At 39.8% G+C, this 13,123-nt stretch overlaps 2 protein-coding genes and 1 non-coding gene across 3 annotated transcripts; 1 reads left to right on the top strand and 2 right to left on the bottom strand.

Moving 5' to 3' along the window:
• Nucleotides 1-4,131: 4,131 nt before the first annotated feature.
• On the bottom strand, nt 4,132-6,415 carry ppdpfa (pancreatic progenitor cell differentiation and proliferation factor a). Its single transcript, XM_068733530.1, has 5 exons — nt 6,280-6,415; nt 5,075-5,177; nt 4,793-4,870; nt 4,602-4,695; nt 4,132-4,520 (listed from the first exon to the last, which is right to left on the bottom strand). Exons 2-5 carry the CDS (start codon nt 5,127-5,129, stop codon nt 4,388-4,390), a joined length of 360 nt encoding a protein of 119 aa, XP_068589631.1. The 5' UTR covers nt 5,130-5,177; nt 6,280-6,415; the 3' UTR covers nt 4,132-4,387.
• A 520-nt stretch (nt 6,416-6,935) lies between these two features.
• On the top strand, nt 6,936-7,007 carry trnae-cuc (transfer RNA glutamic acid (anticodon CUC)). The gene has a single exon. It is a non-coding gene; the product is annotated as a tRNA-Glu (tRNA).
• Nucleotides 7,008-8,488: 1,481 nt separating this feature from the next.
• Nucleotides 8,489-13,111, bottom strand: LOC137889350 (tumor protein D54-like). Its single transcript, XM_068733168.1, has 9 exons — nt 13,024-13,111; nt 12,408-12,523; nt 12,157-12,305; nt 11,833-11,880; nt 11,288-11,389; nt 9,860-9,886; nt 9,144-9,179; nt 8,968-9,016; nt 8,489-8,882 (listed from the first exon to the last, which is right to left on the bottom strand). The coding sequence occupies exons 1-9, from the start codon at nt 13,034-13,036 to the stop codon at nt 8,811-8,813; spliced, it is 612 nt and encodes a 203-aa protein (XP_068589269.1). The 5' UTR covers nt 13,037-13,111; the 3' UTR covers nt 8,489-8,810.
• Between the last annotated feature and the right edge of the window lie 12 nt (nt 13,112-13,123).

Here is a 13,123-nt window from a genome sequence, read left to right as displayed (position 1 = left end):
TTTATGGACTGAAAAAGCCAAAAACAAAGTAAACATTAATATATGTACATTACTGCTCGAATGAGTGTTTCTATAGTTTGTCTTTTCACACCATTTACACAATGTTAGCATTCTGTTTAGCAGGCATAGTGTTTAGCATGCTCATCATCCTAGTTTAGCTTGTTAGCATGCTGCTAATTCACACTGAACAACAACAAAAAAGACCTCAGTCTGACGGGAAGGTAAGTTATTTTGCAGGTTTTGGGTCACAAATCAAACCGTTTTCACCTCATGGTGGCGCTAGAGGAACATTTTATGGATCACTGAAGTTTTTCTAATTTATCCTGAGGTGAACATGAAAACATGAAGTCAAATGTTTTTGGCTCATGCAGCTCTGAGAAGACTTACAGCTGGCTCCACAAACAGATTCTCTGTCTGAGTCAACGGACGTCCTGTTCCAGCAGACCGAAGCTAATATCCTCACACAGTGAAAACACAACAACAGTGACCTCATTTGAAGGCCAAAGTCTCCTTATTTATAGGAATAACTGGGCAATTTCAGACACAGTTGCAATGATAGCTTGAAACATATTTAGAAAATACTGATTACAGTCATTTCTAATCAGCAGACTTTAATTTTAGTACTCAGTATTCTGTAAAAAATAGGCAAAAGGTATCAAGAGTAAAATGTAGAAAAAATGCCCAAAATGGCCCCTGTGAGTTTGATATTATTACATGTGATATTATTGGATTATTACTGGATCCAGCTGTCAAATAAATGCTGTGGAGTAAATGCAATATTTCACTCTTAATTGTAGTAAAGTCGAAATGAAAATTGCATGAAATAAAAGACACCTAAAATTTGAATTTTTAGGGTAACTTTGTGATTTTTCAACCTTATTTTTTCATGTTGGGTGTCAACAAATATGGACAACAATTGCTGATACTGGTCCAGTATTGAGTGAGAGCGCTGCAGCTGGAAGCCGCTAAACGAGCTGCAGTTTAATCACTCGGTTTAACTCCTCACCCCCCAATTTAGGTCCACTAAAATTGTTATTATAAGCGTCTGACAACATAATGGAAAGAACACAGAGAGAAGACCATAGAGGGCTCACTGATACAACCTTTCCAGTAAAGGTTCAAGACCTAAGCACACATTCAGATCAGATTCATTTGAAATCTGATTTCCAGGGTATTTTTTTTTTTTTTAAAAAGTCCCAACTTTGATCCAGATAAGAAACTCAAATAAACAACCGTGGCCTGCAGAGATAATTGGTCATGGGGAGACTTTGGCCTTCAGTGACACGTGAACTCACACTAGCTCTATGGTGCACGCTGTCTGCTCATGCTGCTGATCAAATATAGATCTAAAAACAGGATGACACCTGAGCCCCTGCACACGGTCTGAAGCCCTTTACCTGAAAAGACAAACATGAAATTACGCAACAATGCACTTTGTCTATTAATACTGAGAACTGGATGTTTATTTTTTTCTCTCCTCTTATCTGTGTAGTAATGAACTTGTATGTTTTGTGGGAGTCTGGGGTTGGACTCTTCCTGACTACGGTTGAGTCACACTCATCGCCCGATTGCCTTTGCCCCAGATTCCCCATTTATCTTTTGAGCCAATTCATGTGCAGGAACGCTCCGTGTGGCCAAGGCAACATTTTCCACGGACTACATTTCCAGCAGATTAGGGTTTGAAAAAAGACTCCAATCCGAGGATAGCGTTTCAATAATCATCACAAAGAATAATAGTCAAAGATAAATTTAGACTTCAGCTCTACGTTGTGAAGACCAATCCTCAAAAGAACTATTAACCAGCACTAAGTTTCACCTTTCTTTCTTTCTTTAAGGGGGAATTTCCAAACAAATTGGCCGAACAATTGACTACAGCTGCAACTGCTGATTATCATTATAGACAACAAAAATAAAAACCTGAATATTTCAATCTCTAATATTGCACATTGACTATCTAAAGAAGGAGAGAGACATCAGAAATGGCTTGCAGCAGTTAAAAGGGCCAACGAACAACTGCAGCAACAGAATTCAATGCAATATAGCAAGCTAAAGTCAGCTAGCCTTAAGTGTTAGCCATGCTAAAGATGCAAACTGAAGTGGCTGATCTGGAAGCTGGTACAGGGCTGAGGCAGGGCCCCAGCGGAGTGATGTAGGGGGAAACCTCATTTTAAACATAGCTAAGACCAAAAATAAATAACAAAATTAACTTCCGGGGGGGTGAGGGGGTTCTACCGCTATTTACAGAGCCACTGTGGAGAGTGTCCTCGCCTGCAGTCACAACCACCCTTGAGCATTGACAGCTTGAAAGAGATTGATGGCTCCTTTCACCTTGCCTGCTCCTTTCTGAAATCCCTCACCTCCACAGGGAGATTCCAGAGTTTCAGGTGTTCGCCATCTCGCTTCAGGATTTGCACATATCCTGAGGCTGTTCGGTACTTGAACTCTGACACACATGCATCTCTGCAGCAGTAGAACGAGCGTCAGTCAACGATCACTTTTAAAAAGTAGTCAGTGAAGAAACCTTTCAGGTGAATAGTTGTAAGGGGATCAATCCAATTAGCGGTCGACGTGCTCCACCACTAAGTAAATCCTCAGAAGGCACGTGACGTGACTGCAGGGCATCTATTGGTCCATTGAGAGTCACAGGCCTCATACAAATGTAATAATTACTCTAAAAACAATCTGGGATTAGTTAAATCCATTTTACCCTCTATCACTGGACCTTTTTTGTTCATTGCGACTGGGCTGTTTTGATAGCTATTCTGGGGATTGGTCTCTCCCTCTGTTCTTTGAACTTTGTACAGAGAAACCCAAAGTGACCTATGAGGTCATCAACAGAGACCTACACGATGGGAGCCTCCTGTAAGTGTCACGGGAGTGATTGTGCTTTACCGGGATCACTGGACACTTTTAGACCCGAGTGCTTCTCTGATACGTTGCCAGAAATAGTGCAGCTTTGGAGGACGGGCCGGACAGATCATGCACTTTTTAAATGGATAGAAGTCTAAAGACGTGAATCATGGGTTTGGTCCTTTAAAAATGGCGAAACGCTTGTCCCAGTATGTTGCTCTAAATGCTCCACAAACAGTACTGGAAGTATATATAACGTTCCTGTTTGAACAGAGAGGTTATCTTACAACAGAAATGGACTGTGACTGCTCGGGCTATTCTTAGTTGTCAGTGTACACATTGCAAAACGTTCCCCATGTATCACTTCACGGAAAACTAAATTCGGAGAACTAATGCATGTATTGATCCTTCTGACAGTTAGCAGCGCCCCATGTCTTCACAGTAATTAGAATATTTAGAATAGTTTCATTCAAATCCACAAATGAAAATAACCTAAACTGATTTTTTATTTAGGTTTTACAAGGGATTTGAAGCCCTGGCCCTGCCACAGTATTATTTTGTGAATAAATTTTGCCACTTACTGTATATTTCTTTTGACACAGTGCTTAGTGTAAAAGCTGTCAACATGTTGCACACAGACTGCAGAGGACCATGATAAGCTGTCTCATGCAGCACTTGTAAGGTGAAGGGACCGATTTCTTTTTTTTTTTAACAACAGTGTGCTGAGGCGTTCACAAACTTTTAAAACAATTCCAGTAAGATTTAATAGAAGCAGGTGGGCTGCTTGATTTCTATGCCGTGCAGTTACTCTGGAAGGATGCAGTCGTCGAACTCAGCAGCAGGGTCGGCGCTGGCAGTAACCGACCAATGACCTGCTTTCAGAAATGTTTTGCTCTGTTTCCTTTATTCATTTTCACATTTGGAGAACCAAAAATATGTATACATGTATTTCAATGTGATTGTTCTATGGAAAACCATAAACCTTTACTTTTCTAGAAGCTTGTGGACCCACATTCAAGCTCAGGTGCAGCATTGTGTCAGCCGTTTCAACAACAACGGAATTAATCGTTGCTAATCATATCACAGCTAAACAGATTAGTTTGGTAAGTAGGCTGCATGTGTTCCCTGGCAGAGCCGCTCTGCTGTGTGGGTCACCTGAAGAGAAGTGACAATAGCACTAAAGATTTGAGGTTCATGATAATTATAATAATAAGTACTTATAATGACCAGTCTATAAAAAGGTTAAAAACAGCGGTGTGGGATCATAAAACACACTGTAAGTGCTGACTGTAAGCATTTTATTAATATTATTAACAGTTTAAAGTCACAAGAAGAATAAAATGAAAAAAACTTTTTACATACTTTTTTTTTTTTAAACTTTTGGTCATAATAAAAATATACTATACGGGGGGGGGGGGGGGGGGGAATCATTGACTAGAAGGTAAACACCATCATCATCTCCATCTCCAGTGATGGCCTATGGGTGAGGGTGGTGTGAGGGGGGGGGGGGCAGGAAGGTGAGGCGGCGGGCTGGGGTCTAGGAGGAAGTAGGGGGAGGGTTCGATGTTTCATGCTTTCCGTTGTCACTGCTTTCACTGAGTTTTCTGTTCAACACCATTTCCTTGGCTATGCAGGTCACCTGCCCGTCGGCCACTGTGTAGGTTCTGTTCCTGCAACGCAAACAAAGGTTAGTTTACAGAACCAGCTGCACCTGATCAACTTACATTTGGTTTACATATCACTGCACTCACTTTTGAGTTTCAGATCCGCTCTGCATGCCGGGCTGGTTCTGTTTTGCAAAGAAAAATGAAGTCCACCAGTGGCCAGAATCTTGCCTTGGAAGTCCTGCAAATAAATAACATAATCTATTTTAGACGGGAGCTCAGTTTGGTTTTCGACACTTTTCAAAACTAAACATTGTCTTTTTTTTTTTTGTTTATACCTGGGGGGTGTGGAATGACCTCTCCTGTATACTCCGCACTTCCACAGGAGCTGTTGCTGGAGTTGGACCCGAGACGCCCTGGAATAAAAAAAAAAAAAAAGATAAAGAAATTTGGTTTTAGTATAAAAACTCATCTATCTATATCTTATCAAAGACAACACAGGCTATCCACAGGGGGAGTACAAATACTGCTGCCAGAATATGTAGAATGAAAAACAATCCATCCATGCCATCCACTGAAATGAATACAATATAAATGCATATAAGTCACATCTCACTCACTTCTGTAGTAATCATGGGTGGCGATGAGGGAGCCAGTTGATGGAATTGCTGCCATTTTCTCCGCCCTCAGATGGAAAACCGCTCAAAGATGGAAAATGGAAACCTGGAGACAAGAGGGAAATAGACGGTACAGGTGTTATTAGGCTACTTTTATTTAATATTAATTGCACCTGCGTATATATTGCTATCACCAAATTCTCTTGTTCTGAAAAGCAATGCATCTACCAAAGCCCCCCCCCCCCCCTCCCGTGTGAACATACTGCCTGTGGTAATGGAGACATGAGATGAGAAAAAACATCTGCATTGACAGCAGTTACAGAACTCAGGACCCAGCTCAGGGAAGCCTTTTTCGCTGCATGCATGCATTCATGCACTCTGTGCTTCATTCCTGTCAGTGATGAATCAGAAGCAGCTGCTTCCAAGAATCCGGTTTCCCATGACTCAAATAACCAGAGTATGTCCATCTGAAAATCTGATAGCTTAGTGCATGAGCTGGCTGCGTGGCCATGGACGCTACTAGCAAACGACTGTGCTCTTTCCACCGAGGGCATATTTGTATAGCTGGTAGACGTCCGAGCTGTAGCCCAGGAAGGTACAGGTGGCTCTATCTATTTGTTTTAATGCCAAAAAAAGTCCAAGGAATAAGCGTAACTTTTGTATTCAAAGTGCAACAAAATGTGTTGAATATTAGAACATGTGCAAGAATAAAGATTGATTTATTCCTTTGTGTATGTATTTCATATTTCACATGTATGTCATACTATATATATATATGTTAGCAGCCTGGAGAACCAGCTGAACTATGAAGCTTAACACCAGGTGAGCAGCAGGTGGCTTTGGGGATTTCATGGAACAGACAAGAACAGGACTTCATAGATAAGCACAGCAGCTGACGCATGAACGCATTATGCAATAGTCAGAAGGACAATTGTACCTACTAACTAGTAGCCTATCTATTGCATGTGCTTATAACATGTATGCATGTCTTTACTGAGGCTAAGTGCATCAAATACTAAAAAAAGAACACCTGTGGATGTAACTGACAGGTATCCTCACTTTAAGAATAGTATAAAAACATTCCAGCACATATAACTAAGTTAGTATTTTGTGATTAAGTCAGGCGTTGTGAAACAAATACAAGTTCAAACATATTTAGTTCATGTTTAAACACATAAAAGAAGCCCTTGTAATTATTTTTGACCTACCTGTAAGATCAGGATGCGGTTGTAAGGTGCGGATGGCTTGAAGTAGAAGAGGTGCTAGTTGTTACAATGGCCCATTTGTGGATGAACTCTCTGCGTCGACCCCGACACACGGTCAAAACACTGCTGCTGTAAATGTCAGGAGGACTGCGTTTTATAGGGGTTTGTCCCCGCGCGTGCTGCTGTGGCACGGGGGCGGGGCCTGTGGCAGCTCGAGGACACAGAACCTGCGGTTGTTATGCTCGGTTAAGGACGGGAGCTCGATGACATCAGACAAAAGGAGGCTTTGGAGAGGCTTAAATTAACCCGCTGATGTTTAAGACTGACGGACAGAACGCCACGTTAGCTAGCCAACAGCTACTGGTAGTTAACGTGTCATTGAAATCAGTGACACAGATTTAGACGAGATAGCGTTACCTTGCGCTAACGGTAGTCGGTGTATAAACTATTTTATGGTTTTGCGAAAGGAAACGTGATCTGTTCTGACTTTCAAATCCATTTAGGTCAGCTAGCCTAAGTTACATCCATTATATTTTACCTTAAGGACGTCCAGCGTGTACTCCACCCAACTTCAGCAGAACAAAGTATGTAAAATTAAGTAGGTACTACTACACTTGTCATACCTACAAATATTATTGAAACTTCGTTTTACTTGCCGCTCCCTGGTGGTCTAGTGGTTAGGATTCGGCGCTCTCACCGCCGCGGCCCGGGTTCGATTCCCGGTCAGGGAACGATTCTTTTCTTGCTTAGCTCAGAATCTAAATCATTTATTGCCAAAGTATGTTGCACATACAAGGAATTTGACAAGACGGCTGGTGCATAACATTAAACAATCAACACAGTGCAGAAACATTTACAGTAAAATATAAAATAAAGTGAAATATATGTTAAAATAATAGTGTTGAGTGTATTTAAATAAGAAACCTAGAAGGGATGAGCAGGGGAGTGACTGGTAGGAACCTGCGTTGTTGGTTTACATTTTCTCACAATCTTAATTTTGACATTTTTTATTTTATTTTGCTTATTTGAAGCCTCCACCTATATAATATTAAATTTGTACAATATCACAGAGAACATAAAATGACTATGCATGATATGACTACGTAAAATATTATTGACAAGATGTTTTTACCAGATGGCATCAATATCAACAATATCAATACATTACAAACAACAAAAGAAAAAGTAATTGTGTTGAGTGTGTGCGTGTGTGAGTGAGCCTGGGCTTGTGTTTGTTAAGGGGATATTGGTTTATACGTCCTATGAGTGAAACTACTATAAATATAGTTTAACAGCTAAAACATGACATGAACAATAATACATAAAACAACAAAACCTAACAAAACGTTTCTGGAGGACCAACATTTTCTGCAGAGTAGCAGGAAAAGTACTTCCCCAAATTACACAATTACAATATGAAAGATATGGATACATTATACTGTAATAAAGAATAAGGAGACAGTTTGCAGAGACAAGATGTCTAACCTTCCTTATTATTCCAGTAGATTTGTTTATTTAACATGTAGTATGAATGGCTGCCACTGCACTAAGTCTCCCATAAGGCTTGGAATATCTCAGTGCATTTTCTTTTGGAAGTTTATGTATCAGAATCCCCTTTTGATTTCAATAAAAGTGGATTACATGCAGTAGAAGGGACACTTGCATCTATTTTCCATATCCTGAACAAACTGTCAATATATTTGAAGCCTCTAGCGCCACCCAAAGGCTCGATATAGAATAAGGCCACCACCACCACCAGTGGCAGTAGTCTCTTAAATTATGGAGCTAAATCCAGGTCAAAAGTTTTGATCATTTGAAAAAAAAATTTGAACCTGAAAATATAAAATCTGAAACTGAAAAATACAAGACCTCAAATATCAAAATATATATGAAAGTGAAACATGAAAAAAATAAATGTATTCAAAAAAATTCCAGAACTGAATCAACCCAAAAAAAAATTTAATTCACTTATTTTTATTTTGAATACATTGCTGTATTTTTCAATGTTCAAGACCATAACTTGAACTTTCAGGTTCAAATTTTTTTTTCAAATGATCAAAACTTTTGACCTGGTTTTAGCTCCATATTAAATTAAGTACACTAATCTAAGTAAATGAAATGAATGACGTGACCATCGACGACAACAGACCATACACCATTCAATTGACTTTAATTGAAAAATCTTAAAGTACAAAAATACTTCTTTGTTTTGTAAATGTCACTTAATTAATGTCAATGAATGCATATTGCAAATACAAGTTGGGTTTACTGCACGACAAAATAAATAACTTGCACATTACATTTATCCAACATACAGAAATAAAACATACTCACATATTAAAAGACTATTTTTTTACATTTAAGTTTAAAATATGTTTACATTGCAATTGTAATACATTCTATTTGTCATGTTGTATTAGTACAATAAATAACAGTGGACAGATTAACGCAGACAAGGGATCAAAATAACGTTATTTCCTAACTTCACAAGGTATGAAAAATGATGATTTGTGATATGCTTGGAAGGGTCCACCTCATGTGCGTGAGGATCTTCCTTCAAACCCAGAGGTGTCTCCGTTATTTGTGAGACCGCCACTCACCTTGTCCTGTGTGATCCAGACAGGAGAGTGATCAGCGATCAATAACATACGCGGTAATAACTCTCCGCCACGGCTGTTTCCACAAACTCACCTTCACATTTCCGACCATTTCCTCGAAAGACTTGAATGTGGAGGAATGTCTACGGAGAAACGTAAAGACAAATTACGCAGGGCACATGTGATCGTCAACCATCTGTGTTTGAGCAGACAAATTAAGTTATTAGTTATTAGTAAGCAGTTTATGTAAGAACAGCAGTGATGTTTCACCTCATAGACGGCACACTCATGGTGTGGCCCAGGGCGCTTTGTGTCGCATTGGAGAGGCAGAAGAGAGAATGAAGTTTTAACATTAGAAGTGACATGTGGAGCTTAAAGACATCGTACAAAATCAGCAAACACATGTTTTTATTTATTTATTTACCAGGGACAATGCACATTCAACATGTCGGTGTCCACGTCACTGTAAATGCACCAGTTAGCTAATGAGCTTATTTTAATCTCCCCAGGCAGGTTGAACACTTATTAAAACACAAACCGTATAATGTCTATTCATTCATTCACGTACTGTACTTAAGTACAAAGTTTGAGGTATAGACCATAAGTACTTAACTTAAAAATGTCCATATTAAGCTACTTAATACTTAAATATTGTACTTGTAATATTACTTTTACTCCACTTCATTTATTGTGGAGACATTAGTTGCTAGTTACTTCACAGATTCAGATTATTAATATAAATCAACTAATAAATGATGATGTATTAATACATGAATAATTATAATACAGTGATATAACATATTATTCTGAAATGGGCCATTCTGCATAATGAGTACTTTTACTTTTGTACTTTTAGTCATTTCACACTGTGGTAATGCTACTTTTACTTTTACTTACACAGTACACACACACACACACACACACACACACACACACACACACACACACACACACACACACACACAATGAGCTCAGTGCAGTCTTACCGCGGTGGGCTCGGAAGAGGCAGAGCTCTGTTGAGATAAAGACAAACACACAGATAACGTCACACCAGCTTCTGCTGTTGGATGAAAACAACAGACCGATCAGCGGCTGCTGATGAAGTCCAGATGTCCTAATGGGATTGGATTACTGAGTGCTGACTGGCTGAACAAAAACACAAGACACTGTGACACTTTAAGACAAACTCAAAGTGATTCTCCAGCCAAAACCCTCAGCCCATATGAACCTTCAATCATGTTGTGTTCTTTACAGAGCATCATAAATAGGTACAAATGGTTTCTGGTCCAAAATAAAATACATTATGATGTATTTTTATGTTTTTATTAAGATACCAGTATATACACTTAGCCTCACCTTTACAGGCTGCAACATAACACATGTTATGCTTGGTCCCATATTGTTAAAAAGAGAGATTTTAATTCCTTTTTTAATATAAAGGAGGTGTAAGTGCTACATAAATACTGTGAAGGTATCGAAAACGCTCAATCCACGAGGAAATACACAGAAACGGCGCCTTTAAACAAGCCGTCAGGATTTCAGACCGACGGCGTCGTCACAGAATCGTAGCGCCCGCCCTCCAGAAACACTGCTAGCTCTGTTAGCACTGTTAGCTCTGTCAGCACTGCTAGCTCTGTTAGCACTGTTAGCCACAAGCCCGTGGCTCAGCCATCGCCAGGTTGAGGGCCGTTGAGAGGCAATCGATATGCTCTCAATTTCACATTTAGCACCTATATGTAATATTTTGAACGGATGACTTTTGCTTGTAATAAAATATTTCTACAATGTGGTATTGGTTCCAAGTAAAAGGTCTGAGTACTTGTTCCACCACTGAGGAGTATGGATGCTTGAAGTGGTCAGCTTGAAATTGTGGTGTTTTCAATAATCCAGCTTTAATAATGGTCAGTTTTTACAGTGGAAAAGAAACGCAACGCAAAAGAAATTTTGGGTGGAGTATCAATTAAAAGAAGATGTCTTGCAGTAAGTAGTCAGTGGGCGCTGATGAGGGGATATACATTAACTAATAAGGCAGAAGTTGTCTTACATTTTATTACTTTAAACAAAGTCCGTCTGACGTCCCAACAAGTCCATCAGAATGGAAATGGGTGTGGCTAAGTGCTATTTTTCAGATCAATTAATGTTGTTTTTGGTCTTTTCATGGGATTTGTTAACAACTAAAATATATGATAAATGAAATGTTATCTTAAATTATACGTCAGTTTTTTCCCGTTACTTTCTCTAGAAACTAAATCAAAATATGGATGAGGTGGTTAAATCGGCCTTAGTGTCATGTTACACATTACTACACACTGCTTGACAGTAGAGGCTGTGACTGCAATTTTTGTAATCTATTTTTTTTTAACAAATAAAATTGTAAAATGATTAAAGTAGCTGGGCCAAACCCCCGAGGGTACCTCATGTCTGCCAGTCTCCTGGTGATGGTCACGCCCATATTGGACAGAGCGGATGATGTCACCTGGCCTGCATGAGTGAGACTCTCCCGTGTCCTCATGTATCTGCAGGTAGAAAGAAGCAGTCAGGAATAATGGAGGACAGTCACAACACTGCCAACACACACGTGACACTTACAGAGAGCACAAAGGTGTGAATTCACACACGTTCACCACATGAATTAAAAACAGGCTCATACACGTCAGTGGCTTTGGTCCATGTGGCTGCAGAAGGCTGCTCACTCTGTTTAAAAAACGCTTCAGGCCAGTCCTGCCATTACCTGTTAATATAACTGCTCCTTGCACTAAGTCTAAAATTAAAGGCTATTAACGGGGCACCAATCCTATTCAACCTGGAAAATCCCATCACTTGTTTCTTAGAAGAGAATCCTCTTTAACATGTGAGCACAGGACAAACCATTGGGAGACCCCTGCGCCATGAAATACAGTAGAAATGTTGTTTTGTTTTTCTTTACGGATATAATGCAAACGGGATGACCGACACTCACATGTTGGAGTTGCTGATGTCCTCCAAAGTGGCCGAGGCTGAGAGATATCTGAAACAAGAGCAGAACAAGCACGAGTTGTAAGCTTATTCCCCCGACTTAAGGCAGAGCACACGACAGTCATTAGTGTGCTTTCCATGGTTATGTAAGCGTGTCAAAGTAAGACAATGCGTGGCAAATGGTCTGCCGGATAAGAGGTTGGGTGCGTTAAGCCTGGTAAGACTATGGAGGTATGTAGTGGAGTTTTTAACCATCCCACAGCCTTTGCCGTACAATGAAAAAGGCAGTTTAATCATGCAATGTTTAGGGGGACACTAGTGCACTTACGGGGCTGAGGTCTGGACGTCTTGCCAGCCTTTGGACAGGTTCTGTTTGATGTTGTTGAGAGGGCTTATACCCAGCTGCCTCCTGATGTCTGTGGCATATTTTTCTCGGACCAAAAGCACCTGCCTCAACGTCTGAATTTCTTCCTCGATCTAGAAACACACAAAACAGCTAAATCAGTAGAGAGACAGGTTGTGAGCGGATACTGTTAAATGTGTTTACCTTGAGTGATTAATAAGAAAGAGCTGCGTAACCTTTGCAAGTTCAATCCGCAGATTGCAAACGTCCTCCTCTGTTAGATCTGAGTCTGAGTATCCATTTTCTGTTATCCTCGTGGAGAAGCTCATGGATGATGACGGCCCATCAAAACCTTACAAAGCAAATAGTTAAAACAATTATATTTAGATAGATAGAAAAATGTAGATGTCACTAATATATAGAATAACCTTAGGTTACAGTATGTGGACTACATAAAAATGTAAATATGACATTTTTGAAGAGGCAATGAGAAAATATCAGATAACCTAAAAATATTATATATATAGATAAAGCATATCATTGTTGCAAACTTTTTTAATTTTGTCAAATACGTTTAAAATGACAGAATGTATACCAGTAGTATCAGTAAAGGTGTTATAACGTTATAACAGTCAACACATTCGGAGCTGTCCGAAGTGCTGAACTGAGGCTAACTGAGGCTAACTGAAGCTAACCGAGGCTAACTGAAGCTAACAGCTAACATTACTTGTTGCACACGGAGCTAACGTTAGGCCAGCGTCGAAAGCAGCACAAACACGTTAGTTTGCCGACTAAAACTAACCGAGATATTTGTGATAATAAAAAAAAAATCAATGTGAGATGTGTTCTTACCTGGTCGGTTCATCGCTGCCTCACTTTCAGCTCCGGGAGTGTTTTGACTTGTTTAGCTAGCAGCAGCCTCCTGTGATGTCACCATGCGAACGGCTCAACT

The sequence above is a fragment of the Cebidichthys violaceus genome, unplaced genomic scaffold (genome assembly GCF_023349555.1).
Source record: "Cebidichthys violaceus isolate CVI_PGR_0920_01 unplaced genomic scaffold, fCebVio1.0.p SCAF_6, whole genome shotgun sequence".
NCBI lineage: Eukaryota > Metazoa > Chordata > Actinopteri > Perciformes > Stichaeidae > Cebidichthys > Cebidichthys violaceus.
The sequence above is the reverse complement of the archived record's forward strand: the minus strand, read 5'-3'. Positions and strand labels throughout refer to the sequence as shown.